The sequence below is a fragment of the Mytilus californianus genome, unplaced genomic scaffold (genome assembly GCF_021869535.1).
Source record: "Mytilus californianus isolate M0D057914Y unplaced genomic scaffold, xbMytCali1.0.p SCAF_1, whole genome shotgun sequence".
In the NCBI taxonomy this organism is placed as follows: domain Eukaryota; kingdom Metazoa; phylum Mollusca; class Bivalvia; order Mytilida; family Mytilidae; genus Mytilus; species Mytilus californianus.
The window spans coordinates 93337747-93358348 of NW_026262581.1; the positions used below are offsets into that span (position 1 = coordinate 93337747).

The following is a 20602-nucleotide window of genomic DNA, read 5'->3' on the forward strand; positions in this document are numbered from 1 at the left end:
CTTATAGTTTCTAAGTATCAAACTTAACCAGGAAAATTTAACATTGACCAATTAACCATGAAAATGAGGTCAAGGTCAGATGAACCATGCCAGACAGACATGTACATCTTACAATCAATCTATGCATTAAATATAGTTGACCTTTTGCTTTTAGTATCTAAGAAACACTTAACTATGAAAACTTAACATTGACCAATGAACTATGAAAATGAGGTCAAGGTCAGATGATGCCTGCCAGACAGACATATACACCTCACAATCATTCCATACACCAAATATAGTTGACCTATTGCTTATAGTATCTAAGAAACAAACTTAACCATGAAAACTTAACATTGACTAATGAACCATGCATATCAGGTCAAGGTCAGATGATACATGTCAGACAGACCTATACACCTTTCAATCATTTCATACACCAAATATAGTTGACCTATTGCTTATAGTTTAAGAAAAACAGACCAAAACACAAAAACTTAACACTGAGCAATGAACCGTGAAAATGAGGTCAACGTCAAATAAATCCTGCCAGACTGACATGTACATCGTAAAATATATCCACACATCAAATATACTTGACGAAAAACAGACCAAAACACAATAAAATGCTCTGCTGGGCGCAGCTTGATACGACCGCAGAGGTCGAACCCTGAACAGTTGGGGCAAGTATGGACACAACATTCAAGGTTGATACAGCTCTGAATTTGGATTGTGATTAAATATTTGACACAGCATAGGTTTCTGACACAGAATGAATGTGGTCTAAGAACTTTAATTTTTTTAATTTACCTATTATGGTGTAATATCCAAAATCTAAATACATGGTTAGATTCAGCATATCAAAGAATCCAAAGAATTCAATTTTTGATGATATCAAACAAAGTTTAATTTTGGACCCGTTTGACCTCAATGTGGACCAATTTGATAACTGGGCCCAAAAATCAAAATAAATGGTTAGATTCAGCATATCAATGAACCCCATATATTCAATTTTTGTTGAAATCAAACAAAGTTTAATTTTGGACCCCAACATGGACCAACTTGAAAACTGGGCCCATAATAAAAAATCTAAACACATGTTTAGATTCAGCATATCAAAGAACCTCAAGAATTAAAATTTTTGTTAAAATCAAACTAAGTTTAATTTTGGACCATTTGGACCTTAATGTAGACCAATTTGAAAACTGGACCCAAAATTAACAAGAGTGCACACGCTGAAATGTCTCGCCTTCTTTACTAATCATTGATATTATGTTGATAGTCCTAAATATAAAGCTTTATTACAACTGTCACATAAACTTAACATTAACCAAGTAAACTAAACATTGACCAATGAACCATGAAAATGAGGTCAAGGTCAGATGAACCATGCTAGGCAGGCATGTACAGCTAACAATTCTTCCATACAACAAATATAGTTGACCTATTGCTTATAGTTTAAGATAACAGACCAAAACACAAAAACTTAACACTGAGCAATGAACCTTGAAAATGAGGTCAAGGTCAAATAAAACCTGCGTGACTGCCAAATAGATCATAAAATATTTCCATACACCAAATATAGTTGAACTATTGCATATAGTATTAGAAAAAAAGACCAAAACTCAAAAAACTTAACTTTGACCACTGAACCATGAAAATGAGGTCATGGTCAGATGACACCTGCCCGCTAGACATGTACACCTTACAATCATCCATACACCAAATATAGTAGACCTATGGCATACAGTATAAGAAAAACAGACCAAAACACAAAAACTTAACTATAACCACTGAACCATGAAAATGAGGTCAAGGTCAGATGACACCTGCCAGTTGGACATGTACACCTTACAGTCCTTCCATACACCGAATATACAAGACCTATTGCTTATAGTATCTGAGATATGGACTTGACCACCAAAACTTAACCTTGTTCACGGATTCATAAAATGAGGTCGAGGTCAAGTGAAAACTGTCTGACGGGCATGAGGACCTTGCAAGGTACGCACATACCAAATATAGTTGAACTATTGCATATAGTATTAGAAAAAAAGACCAAAACTCAAAAACTTAACTTTGACCACTGAACCATGAAAATGAGGTCAAGGTCAGATGACACCTGCCCACTAGACATGTACACCTTACAATCATTCCATACACCAAATAAAGTAGACCTATGGCATACAGTATAAGAAAAACAGACCAAAACACAAAAACTTAACTATAACCACTGAACCATGAAAATGAGGTCAAGGTCAGATGACACCTGCCAGTTGGACATGTACACCTTACAGTCCTTCCATACACCGAATATACAAGACCTATTGCTTATAGTATCTGAGATATGGACTTGACCACCAAAACTTAACCTTGTTCACTGATCCATGAAATGAGGTTGAGGTCAAGTGAAAACTGTCTGACGGGCATGAGGACCTTGCAAGGTACGCACATACCAAATATAGTTATCCTATTACTTATAATAAGAGAGAATCTAACATTACAAAAAATCTGAACTTTTTTTTCAAGTAGTCACTGAACCATGAAAATGAGGTCAAGGACATTGGACATGTGACTGACGGAAACTTCGTAACATGAGGCATCCATATACAAAGTATGAAGCATACAGACCTTCCACCTTCTAAAATATAAAGCTTTTAAGAAGTTAGCTAACGCCGCCGCCACCGCCGGATCACTATCCCTATGTCGAGCTTTCTGCGACAAAAGTCGCAGGCTCGACAAAAATCTAAATACACGGTTAGATTCGGCATATCAAAGAAATAAATGTGGTCTACTTCTTGAAATTTTTCAATATTTGAAATTTGAAAAAAAAATAATATTTGAAGAATAATTTTTTTAATTTCTGAAATCTGAAATGAGAAAAAATTGACCCCCCTCAATTTCTCCCCCCCCCCCCCCCCCCCCCTCTTTTTCCCCCAAAAAATTCTTTCCCTCAAGATATGGTCATAATCTCAATTCAAATTTCCAATGGAGTTTGCAACCATAATTACCCATTTAAATTTACCATAGTGCTAACTTAAAGTAAAATAATAGAATTTAAAATATGGTGTCAAATCTTTCATATGGATTTTTTTGTAAAAAAATTATGCAACATTTGCAGATATTTTTACTGGTCTTCCTTTAAACATAATTTAAAAGCAGTGTAAGGGAGGTAATCAAAACGTTGTATTTAGATTACCTCCCTTACACTGCTTTTAAATTGTCTTAATTGTTCATTAACCATTACTTTATACATAATTTAAAAGCAGTGTAAGGGAGGTAATTCAAATGATGTATTTGATTTATCTCCTTTACACTGCTTTAAATTATGTTTTGTACTAAAATATTTGTCCATTAACCAGGACAACCTTGTTTTTCCCCCTTTTTTGCCCCTAATTCCTAAACGGTTTGAGCCATAACCCCCCAAAGCAAATCCTAACCATCCCTTTGTGGTATGGAAACTTGTGGTATAATTTAAGAGAGATCCATACACCGTTCCACAAGTTATTGTCTGGAAACTAGAAAATGCTTATTTTTGGCCCCTAATTCCTTAACTGTTGGTACCATAACCCCCAAAATCAATCACAACCTTCCTTTTGTGGTATTTAACCTTATGGTAAAATTTCATAGAGATCCATTCACTTAAACTAAAGTTATAGTGCAACAACCAATGTGTCTTCGGACGACGACGACGACACCAACGTCATACCAATATACGACCGCAAAAAAAGTCGTATAAAAACTTAGCTTTAACCACTAACCATAAAAATGATGTCAAGATCAGATGACACCTGCCAGTTGGACATGTACACCATTCAATCATTCCATACACCAAATATAGTAGACCTATTGCTTAAAGTATATGATATATGGACTTGACCACAAAAACTTAACCTTGTTCACTGATCCATGAAATGAGGTCGAGGTAAGATGAAAACTGTCTGACAGACATGAGGACATTGCAAGGTAAGCAAATACTAAATATAGTTATCCTATTACTAGTACTCATAATAAGAGAGAAATTAACATTACAAAAAATCTAAACTTTTTTTTCAAGAAGTCACTGAACCATGAAAATGAGGTCAAGGACAATTGACATATGACAGAAGGAAACTTCATAACATAAGGCATCTATATACAAAGTATGAAGCATCCAGGTCTTCCACCTTCTAAAATATAAAGCTTTTAAGTAGTTAGTTAACGCTGCCGCCAGATCACTATCCCTATGTCGAGCTTTCTGCGACCAGGCTTGACAAAAATCAATCAATCAATATAACAGATCTGAAATAAACATTTTAGACAAAAATAATCACAATTTTCTGACATATGGATTGAAGTTTGAACAAACTAGGGTAAATTATATACCTCTACTAATAAGAGAACCAAAACAGAATTATCAGGTGAAATTTTGTACTCTTGGTTTATTTTACCACATCTGATTAAAACAACCATTGTGGCTTTTATGTCAGATTATCAAACAGAAATCAAAGACTTGGTACATTTAAGCATTTTTTCTTGAACTCAATAGATCCTCAATATGGTTATTATATTGTTTCTTGGAATTATAATTCCAAAATCAATCCATCAATTATATTTATAACCAAGCATTGCAATATAAAAGATGAACAAATAATATAACAGATTAGTAAGATTTAATATGAATCATCAATATAGTCATTTCAATGTATTTACAAATCAAGTGCAAGTTCCTACTTCTAACTAAGTTAAAAATAGGATTGATGTCTGGAAAAGAATATGTACTAGTGCTTATCATATATATATATATATATATATATAAGTCTATGTAGTAAATGACAGTAGTCATGTATTATTGTACCTCATGTATAACAAAGCTGAATAATTGTTTACTCCTACTAAACTTATATAAATTTGGTTATCTGAAGAGGAAAAAACAGGAGAACATATACTTGAAGTCAAATTCCTTTTAAATGTATACAAAGGGTTATTTTTACCAAAAGGTTTTGATGATTATTATCATCAGCAACCCTGAAATTACCATACTGCATGTATAAGCTTCTATCAGAAGAGGGATGGTTGATTTTATTACTGATTTTCGAAAAATTCTTCAATACAAAATGAAAATGAATTAAAAATGCAAATGCATTACAGAACAAACAAATAATCAATGGAAAATGTGACTGTTAACAAAAAATTTCACCTTTACAACCAAATAAAAATCAGATGGCAATTTTTTTTTTCTCTAGATATTGTTATTATTATTAATACAACTTGTAGCAAAGTATGTATTTGTTTTTAGTAAAAAACTTAATAATCAGTTTTAAATACATTCATTTACATTTAAAATAAGTTAAAATTATGAAAGAAAACTACTAAAATCATGTTTAACACTGTTTGAAGAATTTGACCCAAATTGGTTTTACATATATCTAAAAGATGTACTTAGAATTTCATTTAGTACTAAGAACGACCATACATGGTGACCAAGATTAGCTTGTGCTGAATAAGTAAAGAGAACTTTAATACCAAGATTCATCAATTCTTTTTGTGGACTGAATCCTTGAATAAAAGATAACGGTCTTTTTAGCACTAGTCCGCATGCATAACTGATGAAATAAATGGCAGAAGTATGCATGGTACAGTTTAGCTTACATTACTCATTAAATGCTAGTCAATGGCAAGCTAGGCAATTGATCCGAGTCCTTGAGTATTTATATGTGTTTAAGAACATTGTATTTCTTGACACTATTTCCCCCAACTTATCATCTCTATTGTAAAAAACTTGCTTGGAATAAAACAATAACTCTTATAAAGCAAATAATATTAACAACTGTCTGTAGTAATATTAGATGTATACAGTTCATATTTATTGCAATTATTTCATTTCAAATTTGTGCAGAAAATCAAGACAAAAATAAAATTAATTATTAATCTTTTTAGAAGAGAATAATATTGTATGATTTAGCAAATCAATGTGCTATGATTATAGCTTACATGTATCTTAGTTATATTTTTCACCATTTATATTATTTCCTTCATACTTAAAGCATAACAATGAATTGTACAGGGATTTCATTGAGTCAGTGGCTGTAGATTAAAATATTGCATTCGAACTAAACAGAAGAAAATACAGAATTTCTTCTACAAACAATTTTGTTGAATTTCTACAAAACATGGTAAAATCAAACTTCAACGTTATTAAATTTACATTTTCATAATTTATTTATATGCATATTTAGAAGTTTTATCAAAATAAAACAAAATCAACAGATTAAGCTTATGAATTTATTGCCTTCCTCTTTTTTTAAATAACACAACAGCATATATTTTGTTGCTTTTTATAAGTCATCAAAGATTATTTTAATACAAAATGGATTCCTCTTAATTGCATAACCTTTGTGTCACTGAATTTAATGCAATAAACAGAAAAATTTGATAGCATGAAACAAAATACAGGTATTATTCACGTTTTTCTTTAGGAATTGTATGTACATTGTTAAATACACACTTAAGACATGAAAGAAGGCCTTGGTGTCAATACCTAGTTACAGTTGCAGCAAGTCTAAATTCTTCTTCACATTGCCCACTACACAAAGTTATGGAGCATGAAATATGAAAAGAGGTCATGTGACACATAAAACTAACAAGATATACCTAAGACTAGATATCCCACTAAGCATAAAATTTAATTGAGAAGTTAATAACAGAATTGGGCATTTTCTAATCTGCAAAAGTCAGGTTTTATTGAATGAAAATTCACAGGAATATCTTATACTTCACACAAAGTGAATTCATACAAATTGTAATTGACTGTTAGAGTTCTGAGCAGAGTCAGATTTCAAGGTTACACTGACATCTGATCTATTGATTAGTTCAAACTACTGAAGCTTGACTATGTGGTAGGATTCCACAAAATACATAAAATAGAATATGTTCAGGCATATTACATAGCAAAATTGCCAATAGTGTAACAAAATTACACAAAAATCATATATACCCCTATTGTATATAAGAGTTGTATAAGCACATGATGAGTATGGAGTTATAACTAACAGCATAAAAATTAGTAACTGATCTTCAAAAGTTCTCTTTGAAATCAACACTGAAGTCCTCAGCTAGAAAAAGACCTATATCATACCTCACAATTCTATGTAAAAGCCTCACAAAAAGTGTTTGTATACTAAAAAATATTTTGAACTTAATGGAACAGTTGTTATGTGATTAAAACATGATATTACAATTACCTGAGAAAAATGGCACATAATTGTGTAGGGTTATTCTCTTACAAATATTGTTTGTATTGTGAAGAACTTTTGTTTTCAAATGGATCAAAGCAAAACACTTTCTGATCCCGATCTCATATGCAAAATCCTAAGTTGAGTAGATTAACGAAATTAAAAGTTGCACTTCTATTGAAATTGCTGGTTAAGGAGTATTGAATTACATTGTACTACACTACAAAGGCAATAATAGCTACATGTTTTCTAATGAATCCTGACCATAAAAGGTCAAAGTTAAAAGATCTCTAAACTACAGTAACTTATTAGTTAACAAACTACCCACCCCTACTGTTAACTTAAACCCAATCCAGGAAGTTTTGGATCATTTAAAGGAAATAAAACCAGTAGTAGTCTAAAAATCTAATGAAATTTCGAAATTGTGATTGGCTTGTCCTTTACTGGGACCATTTTTTCATTTACCAAACATTATCATATATTCCTAGACAAAAGTCAAAGGTCCATAAAGATCTTACTAGTTTTCTCGCAAAAAAAAAAATGAATATATTAACAGAAAGTTTTCTTGAAATGGATAATACAAAGCAAAATTTGCTGAAATAACCTACACTTTCATGACTGAGTACATTAATTAAACAAACAAATAAAATACATCTTTACATGATATTCAAGTCAACACTGCCCTATGAAAAAAATCTACAAAATCTTGCAATATTCAATCCACGATTCATTCTGTCACTAAATGTTCATCTTCACCCAGAACAGTCTTGGAAATATCTTCACATCATGTGCAATAATCAACATAAATAAAATTATACAAGGCACTGAAGTCCATGTACAATGAGATCTGTTATCTAACTATAGGGTGCCATTACGTCATTTCCAGTGTCGATCGATGGTATGGCTGGGACAAAGATGACATTTTATTGTTGGAAGGCTTCAAGGATTTGGTGACACGAATTGAATCTGGAAATCTACTATGATAAAGCTCTAGCCGCAGATATTTAACTGTTACTAAACGACCTGTCAATTATAAAGTAGATACAATTTAAAAATATGTTTTGTTAATAATACATGTAGATATCACTCTCTTAGTTATACAAGATACTTGAGTAAATGTCTGCCGAATTATCAGAAAATTCTTCATTTGGAGCAAAATTATCATTCAGGTTTATGGTAACGTTAAGTGTTTTAGCAAAACCTGACCTTGAAAGGTGGGAGTAATTGAAAAGCTGCATGACAATCACAATTTCCTCAGTAACATAGCGTGAATGTAAAATCATTGACATGGTGACATCAAAAGAATATTATATATTGGTATGCTCAAGACATTTTTGTTACAATTTGTACAGATACCATTTTTGTGTATAAAGGAAAATTGCTTCTGGGTTAGGGAAAACACAACAGTTAACCGTTGTAAAAGGATGAGGTATGATAAGGTCACTTTTTGGGCTCTTGAATTTGAAAATCAAAAAAGTATTATAAATCTTCCAAAAAACATCCTTCAGGAGTTCATCAAACACAAGTCTGGTAGATGTCAAGTTAGTAATGAATTTTGTTTCACATATTGGCACACAGGCTTCAAACTTCTTACATTTAATGCAAAACAACAAAAAACTCCAAAATGAGCCCCTATTTGAAATCTTGAAATCAATTTTTAGATAAAAGCTTTACCAAAAAAGATAGTTTGCTACAAAATGTTTTTTTACAAAGAAGTTAATGTGTGTAGAATATCTTATAAGGTAAAAGTGTTTTTCTTATTTTTTTTTCTCAAAAACTACCAGTTGAATAACCATTTTAAGGTCAAATATGTAAATTTTGACCACTTATGTCATCATAGTGACATCACAAGTGACCTTTATGCACTAAAGTGTCCATTTGTTAAATAAGTTTATTATTTTTGCAATTTCAGGGGGAAACAATGGCTCTAATCATACTTCCTCCTTTACTACAAACACTGGCTTTAAAGGTTGGTTTGAAGAATCATCTTTCATAAATTTAATATTAACACCAAAGTTATGCTACAAGTCATGTTTGGTTATTGCAGATGTTGCAATTACAAGAGGCTTTTTTTTAATCATCTCTAAACTATAGACAGCTTGTCTTGGAATCCTTTTTCTGAGTAAGTTAACCATGAAGATATAATAGATTTAATAAATGTAAGATGTATATACCAAATGTAAATTTCAGACAAACTGGTAAATACCTACAAAATATGGACAGTTTTGTTCTGAAACTCTGATATAAAGCTGTCATCACTGCTCACACAGAAGTATAGCTGTCTATTTTACCTAAAAGTAGGAAGCAACAAGTATTCTGTTCGGTCTCTTCAGTAAGAAAAGACACTTCCTCGGAAACTTACCATCAAACCACCATCCATGTAAAGATTTGTAGACTTTGTAAGCCACTTCACAGCTTCCACATTTCATGTACACACAGCCCTACAATTGAAACAACACTCCAATATAATGACTCTAATCTTCAAATTCATCAACACCACCTTTAAAAGCTTTGGTTCTGGGTAAAGGGGATAATATCACTTTACAAATAAAAATCATTTTCAGGTGTATGACTCAAATGTATCTTATTAATGGATTTTTAACTATCATAATCAAAATGATGGGTAACAGAAGTGAAGCAAGAACTGCCTATCCTTCAAAACCACCTGAGTTCACTCCCTGTTTTTGGTAAGGTTTGTATTGCTCAAAGTTTTCTGAATTGTGTTTTGAAGAATGATGTTTCACTTTTTGTATTTTTCTTGAAGTAATCTGTCTTCCTTCCACTGATGCCTTTTGATCGCTCTCTTGGTACCCTTTTTTTTACTTATTTACCTTCTGTAAAACTTTTGATCTGAGGATTTGTTTTACTTTCGTCTTAAATTATGTATGGCTTTTCCATAACCACCTGTATTTTATACTTTCTGTATCATATGAGATTTTACATATATGAAGATACCATGTCTCAATCTAGTTAATCAAAAATATTTTATGCCTGAAATGATATCAACTCTTTAATTTCTTAAGTTCATCTTCGTCTTTTATAAATTCATTGCAATCATTGATTTCAAATGTTCTCATTGTTGTAGTATGAATAAACTTATCTTGAAAATATGTTTTCATTAGCAATAATGAATACAGTACAAAGTAATTACATTCTTAATGTGTGTAAAATTTTACTTTCGTTGTACACCATGTGCTTTTCACTCGTGTCATTCATAAGATTTTTGTATGGCCTGCAGCCAGAGTATTTTTCATATTACTAATACTAAATACAATCCATATCAAATAATATGTACCTCTTTAGAAGTATCATCTACATGTATGTGTAATATACCAGTTATTCCTCTACATTTCTCTAGAATGGCATCTTTCACGTTCTGTTCCCAGTCTTCCTCTATTTCCCTGAGAAATTAATTCATTTCATAAAGTATTTACATTTTTATTTCTTGACAAAATCACTATTGACTAATGTCCCATATGCTATTAATAGAACTATCAAATATAAATTGTAAGGCAGATGTCATTTAAACAGAACAATTTTTTTCAGATAACTATGGCAATAATAATTTTCAATGTGAACTATCTTAAAACATTCATTATATTCTAGCCTAAATAATGTTGCCCAAGTATAAACACAGCTGAGAGATGATATTTATAACCATTGCATTAGAACAGTCAAGTTGGAAAGGCGTATGTATCTTGAATCAAAGGGTTCGGAAACGGCCATATTTGCCAGTCATGACCTAAACTGAAAGGTCATTGTACGGAATGGTAGATTGGGTTTAGGTCAACTTTTATTTTTTTAAAAGCAATAATTTCAATCATTTCATTGAGATCAGGTTTCTTAATCACCATTTTTCATTTAATTTTGTTTTGAAATTCTTTTCCAGTAATAAAACTGCCACTCCAGTATAGTATGATAATCCTGAGGACCCTTCTAATAACCATATTAATGCCTCCGGGAGTTATTGGCTAATGATCTCTAATCACCTGTGTTCTTCATACCTGACAGTAGTGATCAAGCTCAGAACTAATATTTTTAAGAAATTCTATCCCATTACAATAATAATAATACAGAATGGAAACTAAAAATTTTTGCAATCTTTCGATTTATAAAGGGGCACAACTCAATAATGGTTAAAGTGACACTACCCAAATTCTACTTGATCTGTGTTTTATCAGTGGAAGTCAAAATTAAACATTGCATTGTATAAAGCATTGATTGTAGATGATTCAACTATAATCATGGACAAAAGAAGATAACTCCAATTTTAAAATTACTTGATATTTAGAAGAAAATAAAAATTTTGCAATTTTTCCATTTATAAAGGGGCATTACTCTAGAACGGTATAAGTGACACCACCAAAATTCAAACTTGATCTGTGTTTTGTGGTAATAAGCATTGTGTATAAGTTTCATAATATTTGGTTGAGGCAAACTAAAGTTAGAGAACGGAAACCACTTTTGGGACATGTACAGACGGACGAGGGTAAAACTTAATGCTCCCTCCACTACGGCGGGGGCATAAAAACAATGAAATGCAAAATGATTTAATGCTAAATTAAACAAGTTAAACTATTAATTGTTATATTTAAACACTTTTACAGGTAATAACATTAAAAATACAATGATATCCTGTCATATGAACAGAACAAATCAGTAAATGAATCCTGACATAAGAGTAGGAATTCACTTACATATCTGCATCAAACATGTTCCTAATCTTCAGACATGGAGTAGGGCCATAATGTAGACTAGTTGATGGTGACATATTGTTCTCTCCGAAGGCTGTAAAAAGTAAGTAGTACATACATTATTTAACACTGTACTTTTTAATGAGCTTTCAAGTATAATTGAATTTATTTTTACTTTAATCTTTTTCTGTTCATATTTATCAATTCTATATACTGTCGATTCAGAAATTATTGCATGGTTTTTATTATTTTGAATAATGCGACTGGGTGAGTATCGCAATAATAAGAACTCGAATTCTAATATCTGATACATATATTAGTATGCAGATTTTCCTGAAATCACAATAATTATTCTTGCATTTTCAAATAAACTGTTAATACAGAGATATGTCTCGCCTATTCGTTATTTTGATAATGCAAATGTTGAAATTAAAATAGCAATACTTTAACATATAAGTTATGAAAATATTCAAAGTCAATGAACCATGACTGAAGGTACAGGGCTAAACAATCTCCATGGAAATGAGATGTGCCAATGCTAATACAACTGCAAACCAAATACCATTGACTTTTCATAAGTCCTTCCCTTTAAACAAACCTAAACACAAACATTAACTTGTAAACTATGCAAAAGTTTCAAAGTCAATGAACCATAATTAGGGGGTGGGGTTATATAATCTCCATGGAAATGAAACTTGGAAATGCCCGAATATCATTGACTTAACATTAGTGGTTCATCTTAAATTGACCTAATCACAAACTAATACATGTACACTAAGCAAAAGTTTCAGTCAATAGACCATGACTGAGGGGTAAGGACCAAATATTCTCCATGGAAATGAGATGTGCTAATGCTTATACAACTGCATACCAATTATCATTGACCTACCACTAACAGTTCCCCTTAAACTGACCTAATCACAAACTAATACATGAAAACTAAGCAAATGTTTCAAAGTCAATAGACCATGAATGAGGGGGGGGGGGGGGGGGGGGGGGCAAATAATCTCCATGGAAATGAGATATGCCAATGCTTATACAACTGCATACCAAATATCATTGACCTACCACTAGTGGTTCCCCATAAACTGACCTAATCACAAACTAATACATGTAAACTAAGCAAAGTTTCAAAGTCAATGTATGAGGGGACAGGGCCAAATAATCTCCATGGTAATGAGATGTGCCAATGCTAATACAACTGCATACCAAATATCACTGACCTACCACTAGTGGTTCACCATGAACTAGACCTTATCACAAACTAATACATTGTTGACGCCACCGCTGACGCCGGAAACAGCATACCTATGTCTCGCTTTTTGATCCGTCAAGGCGAGAAAAAGATTGCAATAATAAATGCACGCAATAATTTCTGAATTTACAGTAACAAATTCATATGCTTCTCTTAAGGATTTAAGTCTCTTCAATTTTAAAGGACTGATATTGTGGTTTTGTGGTTACGTGCTGGCCTCTAACTATAAGTTTGATCCCAAGCTGTGACAAACCAAAAACTCAATAACTGGTTAAAAAATTCATCATGTTCTTTTATGTATCAAGATATGAGATGTTCACTTTCTTAACTAATGACAGTACCAACATATGAAAGTAAAACAGATTTCTCAAAGAATAAAATTCAATTCAATGTTGCACCCAATAAATGTTTAATTTCAAAATTAAAAATTCTATTACATACCTTGTCCCTGCCAAACTTTGCCACCATTAGATATTGTCTAAAATTAAAGAAGGTAACATTTCAGTAACTTAATGTCAAATCAGTTTTGGTGCTCATGGTGACTTCATGTTGTAGACTTTATTTCAAGTTATATGACACCAACCTTTTAATTGTCCCATCAAAAATTCATTCTTATCAAGATTAAGTTTCTAGTGCCATATGACTGTGAAAATGTTCTTGAAGTTAATAACAGTATAAATGTTCACTGTTCAGTGCTCCAGCTAGAAATTGAAAGGGGCCGGGTGCCATTGGAGGGCAGGGCACTTTTTTATGATAGGAAAAGGCACTGCTCATTTTTTTTGTCTATGTTTCTGTGTGTATCACGAGTTCACATTGTTTTTTTACTGTATATGTTGACAATAAAGATAATAAGTTGTTGTTTTGATTATTTATTCTATAAAATTTGCATTAGAAAAGTCATTCATACTACATGTTCATAATACATGGCAATACACGTTCATACATCACATCACTATTAACCAAAAGAGTCAAAATAACTATAACTATAACCCCCCCTCCAAAAAAAACCCAGCATAAACTAAACATCTCATGTTTTAGAGTTGTCTCATTTAAAATTTTCAGCTAGAGTTTGGCCCTCTCAACTTTTTTCATTATTCCTGTCAATGAATTATTTAGTATAACTTCATCCAATTAACTTGTCATGATAGTTTAGCTAGTCCTAACTCGATTTTTGTAGGATTACTGCTTAACAACTTTCACCAGATATAATTATAATCTAAATTGACAATGTCTAGATAGAACATGGATTGATAAAAGTATGATTATCAAAAATGAATTGCAATATATTTTTTTTGGTATGTTCTAAGACAGTTTTGATCTTTAAGGTAACATTCTTATATAATTTTGTATTTAATTAGTACTTTATTCCTATTTTCAAAGATAGATAATATTTTAGCACAAATTTGTAATAAGCTAAAACAGGGGAAGTAACTCCAAAATTAATTTCCAACACGTTTACGATGAAGTTGAGATGATCGGTGTTTCTGTGAAGGCATAGTTGTATTTTGATGACTTAAATTCTATACTAAAGTCATGAAAGTCTTCATTTTTACACTCTTCCATTGGGACTTGGAGATCGAAAATGCCGACCCAAGCTTAAAACACTCGCCGACACATTCATCAATTTATATTCAATTTGACTAGGTACATTGTCTTAATTAAATTACCTAGTTATTAACACCTTTGAAGTCTAATCAACTGTAATTGAATTTAATGACATGATTAACCTGGGGGCAATCACCAGGTGTAATATATGTAATTTAACTTTGTGATTAGAAATCGATGAGACAAAAAGCAATTTTACCAGTACATTGCCAAAACGGCACAAGGGTTTTTTGGGAAAAGGCGTCAGGGCAGAAGGGCGCGGATTAGGGCACCCAGGGCGCAGCGCCCTTCTATTTTGGGCTAACGAGACCACTGCTGTTGATGACTTCAGTACAGGGAATCAACAAACTATCTTTTTGTATATAAACCAGGCCGTTAGATTTCTCGTCTAACTGTTTTACATTTGTCATTTCTGGGCCTTTTATAGCTTACTTTGCAGTGGGGGTTTTGCTCATTGTTGAAGGCCTATCGTTGTTAACTTCTAAGTCATTTGGTCTCTTGTGGACAGTTGTCTTATTGGCAATCATACCATATCTCCTTATTTTTATATGTACATCATCTACAAGAAATGCTTAAGATGGAAACTTGTCTTATGTACATCATCTACAAGAAATGCTTAAGATGGAAACTTGTCTATTTTTGAACACCATTTGTTGATTTTTAATTATCATTTTCGTGTCATAGGGTTGCTATCTCATAAACCTATATCCTACATCCTCAGTTCATTCATAATACTTTTATCAACTCTGGAATGGCATCAGTGAGTCATAATGTTAAGATTTGTATTAGATCAACTCAATCAAACTGAATTTATCATACAACTTATAAGATATGGAAGGATGAGCAATGGTATTCAAAAGCAGACTGTCTCAAAACAACAAGTTCCACATATACAATGGAAATATCAAATTTCTCATCAAAATTTATCAGTAAAATATCTTACTGGAAGCCATTTCCAGACCAGAAATTCTTCTCCTTGTATGGACTGGGATTCAACTCGGATCCTGGACTCATTAGCTTCAATGAATTTTACAGCTTTTTCCCATATAGGCAGGAGCTTCTTTCTAAAACAATAAAAAGTATAATGATCTGCTAATTTCAGAAAATGAATCAAGCACTCAAACAAAAATAAATGGAGAATGTGTCCATGGGACACAGATGATGCCCCGCTTGCATATAATGTTATAATGGGACATTCGTTTGATGTGTTTGAGCTTTTAATTTTGCCATTTGATAAGGGACTTTCCGATTTGAATTTTCCTTGGAGTTCGGTATTTTTGTTATTTTACTTTTTACATAACTCAAGAGCGGTAAAAGTGACGCCACTCAAATTCAAACTTCATCTGAGTTTTGTGGTAATAAACATTGTTTATAAGTTTCATAAAATTTGGTTGAGGCAAACTTAAGTTAGAGAATGGAAATGAAAAATTCAGTGATTTTTTTCCATTTGTAAAGGGGCATAACTGAAGAACGGTAAAAGTGACCCCACCCAAATTCGAAATTTGATCTGAGTTTTGTGGTAATAAGCACGTACCGACGGACAAGGGTAACACTTAATGCCTCCTCCGCTGTGACGGGGGCATAAAAATGTCCGAAAATCTTATCATGTAGCATGAAAACAAGTATGGTAACACCATTGTTTCTTTTTAAGCACTTTATGAAAGCTGTCTGTTAACACTGTATCAAACTTCTATTCTTAACTTTTCTTCTTATTAAATCATAGAGCTTTTTCAAGTAAAATTCTGAAGACTTCTAAACAGCCTGTATCTTGATATAGTACAGTGTCCTATTAAGGCTAGTACATTTTAAACAAGAATGTGTCCCCACTCACACTATCAGCCGATCGTGCGAGGGCTGTATAGCCAGTCAAGGTCGTTAAAAACTTCCATCATCAACTCCCACTATCATTTTCTATGTTCAGTGGACCATGAAATTGGGGTCAAAACTCTAATTTGGCATTAAAATTAGAAAGATCATATCATAGGGAACATGTGTACTAAGTTTCAAGTTGATTGGACTTCAACTTCATCAAAAACTACCTTGACCAAAAACTTTAACCTGGAAAACTTTAACCTGAAGCGAGACAGACTGACGAACGGTTGGACGATACGAACGAACAAACGGACGAACGACCACAAACCGATACACAGACCGAAAAACATAATACCCCTAGGTGGGGCATAAAAAATACCCCACAAAAAATCTACATTTTGGTGAAGTATTTAAAAACAAGAGTGCACACGCTGAAATGTCTCGCCTTCTTTACTAATCATTGATATTATGTTGATAGTCCTAAATATAAAGCTTATTACAACTGTCACATAAACTTAACATTAACCAAGTAAAACTAAACATTGACCAATGAACCATGAAAATGAGGTCAAGGTCAGATGAACCATGCTGGGCAGGCATGTACAGCTAACAATTCTTCCATACAACAAATATAGTTGACCTATTGCTTATAGTTTAAGAAAAACAGACCAAAACACAAAAACTTAACACTGAGCAATGAACCTTGAAAATGAGGTCAAGGTCAAATAAAACCTGCGTGACTGACAAATAGATCATAAAATATTTCCATGCACCAAATATAGTTGAACTATTGCATATAGTATTAGAAAAAAAGACCAAAACTAAAAAAACTTAACTATAACCACTGAACCATGAAAATGAGGTCAAGGTCAGATGACACCTGCCAGTTGGACATGTACACCTTACAGTCCTTCCATACACCGAATATACTAGACCTATTGCTTATAGTATCTGAGATATGGACTTGACCACCAAAACTTAACCTTGTTCACTGATCCATGAAATGAGGTCGAGGTCAAGTGAAAACTGTCTGACGAGCATGAGAACCTTGCAAGGTACGCACATACCAAATATAGTTGAACTATTGCATATAGTATTAGAAAAAAAGACCAAAACTCAAAAACTTAACTTTGACCACTGAACCATGAAAATGAGGTCAAGGTCAGATGACACCTGCCCACTAGACATGTACACCTTACAATCATTCCATACACCTAATATAGTAGACCTATGGCATACAGTATAAGAAAAACAGACTAAAACACAAAAACTTAACTATAACCACTGAACCATGAAAATGAGGTCAAGGTCAGATGACACCTGCCAGTTGGACATGTACACCTTACAGTCCTTCCATACACCGAATATACTAGACCTATTGCTTATAGTATCTGAGATATGGACTTGACCACCAAAACTTAACCTTGTTCACTGATCCATGAAATGAGGTCGAGGTCAAGTGAAAACTGTCTGACGGGCATGAGGACCTTGCAAGGTACGCACATACCAAATATAGTTATCCTATTACTTATAATAAGAGAGAATCTAACATTACAAAAAATCTTAACTTTTTTTTCAAGTAGTCACTGAACCATGAAAATGAGGTCAAGGACATTGGACATGTGACTGACGGAAACTTCGTAACATGAGGCATCCATATACAAAGTATGAAGCATCCAGACCTTCCACCTTCTAAAATATAAAGCTTTTAAGAAGTTAGCTAACGATGCCGCCGCCGCCACCGCCGCCGGATCACTATCCCTATGTCGAGCTTTCTGCGACAAAAGTCGCAGGCTCGACAATAAAGAATGTGTCCATGGGACAAAGATGCCCGTTGGTAAATATACGGTGAATTCTGCAATTTTTCAATTTACAAAGGGACATAACTCAAGAACGGCTAAAGTGACCCAACCCAAATTCGAAACTTGGTTTGTGTTTGGTGGTAATAAGCACTGTGTATAAGTTTCATAACATTTGGTTGAGGCAAACTCAAGTTAGAGAAAAGAAACTAATTTTGGGACGTACGGACAAACAGACAGTCATGGGTAAAACTTAATGCCCCCTCCCTTGGGGCACGGCTTAAAAATCTTTATTTTCTTATTTATTTTCCCTTTACTGCCTTAACAGCAATGTCAACTTTTGGTAATTTTTTAGAAAAATAAATGTGATTGTATTTTATAAATTATAATTGTGAAACATATCTTTTTTTATTCAATTTTTACTTCTATTTTTTTAACTTCATGTGTGCTCCCATGGTGTGTCTTGCAGGGCTCACACTACTTCAAAATCATAGAGAGAAGTGACTTCTCTTTTAGAAACTGAGAGGGAGAAGTGGTGAGATTTGAAAGAGAAGTGCTCTTTTGCTCGCGGCACTACAATGATCGGTTTTTACTATAATACAAAGGGCCATATGTATCTTATTTTTTTATTTTGTTCAATTTGTACCTGGGAATACAATAAAAGTAACAGTTAATATTCAAAGTTGTTTAATTTTATCATATCTGATTGCACAATCATATAAGTCCTCTTGTCAGAAAAAAACAGTTAAATATCTAGCAATAATAAAAAAAGATTTTTTTCATATCAAAAAGGAAAAGAAAGTTGTTATATCAACTCAAATTCAATTTAAAATGTATCATGTTTATGAAATTCAGTGTTTCTCATTAAAAAGTTATATAAATTAACACAGTCAAGCTTGGACATAGTATAATAGTCCCAGAGATGAGCAATTTTAATTTATGAATTGAAACAATGCATATACATGGAAATATATAGTTACATTAATAAAGTAGATCTAACCAAAAGTATGTTTATGCGCGTGGAATGCGTAATTTTTTCCTTTTGGGATCAATATTCCTCTGTCAGTTGTGCCATTTATTCGTCCAGATTTCGGTCATAGCTGGTCCGGTACCAATCAGTAGTTTACAAATATTTCAATGGGGGAAGAAGAAAAATTTACAAAAATAAACGATGTTTGACACGCTATTTGGAAAGGAATATGACGTTTTTAATGCAATACATTGATAACAAATTTACTTCAGGCAAATTTCATCACGTTCTAATGAAGTAACAAACTTATTTTGCCGAAATTTAGAATGATTTGATTTGTTTTTATGAAATAACATGCAACCAACTTTAAAATCAATGCTTTAACCTCTTTTCTGAAGAAAATAAATCGTTTAAGTCTTTGAATTTCTTTACTTTTAAATGAAAAATTGCTGTTTCATCGACTTGGTAACAATTGAATATTGCTGATGACGAAAGCGACTGAAAGCAAGTATTGTAAACAACTGGGCGACTAGATTTCGCTTTTGACGGTCGGGCAAAGCAAAGTGACAGCCGGGAAAGCGACTTTGTCGCCTCAGTCGCATGGTAGCGTGAGCCCTGGTCTTGGCCCCTAAATATGACATGAGCTTTACCCCTTTCAAAACAAAATAACTTATTTTTGTCTCAATAAATGTGTGAGTCTGTTTTTCAATGGAGTATAAACAATGTTAATAATTATTACTGAAATGTCTCATATTTATTTATGGTTACATCACAGGAAGTCAATAGGTCATCTGGACAGACAACTTCTATAAAACTTTTTGAGCACCCTGTTGGAACATTCCTTAAGAAGGCAAACTTTTTGAACATCTTTGTGCAATGATGTTTCACAGACACATCAGGAAATTGAGAATTAAATACAGGTAGAAACATTACCTGTTCTGATTTCTTTTTTGGAACAGGTTGGTGGAATTTCTGCCTTTGAGGGCATACTAATATATCACATAAATGAAAATGACTATCATCTGTAATGGTCTGATTTGTAAATGATTTCATTTTCTAGAGATAGCAGTGCAATACATAGGTATTTTCTATTGGTTTTGGTGACCTGTTTGGTGTTATTGTTTTTATTTCTCCTGTAATACTGCTTGACATATTTCATGATTCCATCAACTATGACAAAAGGTATATATTTTTTTTTCACATCTGCTAAGGTACATATATAGCTTCAACATCTTGTAATTTCATTTGATACAATGCTAAGAAATTGTAATTAA

General features: G+C 32.7%; 1 protein-coding gene across 1 annotated transcript in view; it reads right to left on the reverse strand.

The window, feature by feature from the left end:
• Positions 1–4614: 4614 nt before the first annotated feature.
• Positions 4615–20602, reverse strand: part of LOC127726335 (inner nuclear membrane protein Man1-like) — a 44742-nt gene continuing 28754 nt past the window's right edge. Inside the window, exons 9-14 of the mRNA XM_052233687.1 lie at positions 15691–15811; positions 13584–13620; positions 11891–11981; positions 10489–10594; positions 9556–9634; positions 4615–8216 (exon numbers count right to left, since the gene is read on the reverse strand). Of these exons, the coding sequence (XP_052089647.1) occupies positions 8065–8216; positions 9556–9634; positions 10489–10594; positions 11891–11981; positions 13584–13620; positions 15691–15811 (586 nt within the window). The 3' untranslated portion in view covers positions 4615–8064. The remainder of the gene's footprint in view (positions 8217–9555; positions 9635–10488; positions 10595–11890; positions 11982–13583; positions 13621–15690; positions 15812–20602) is intronic.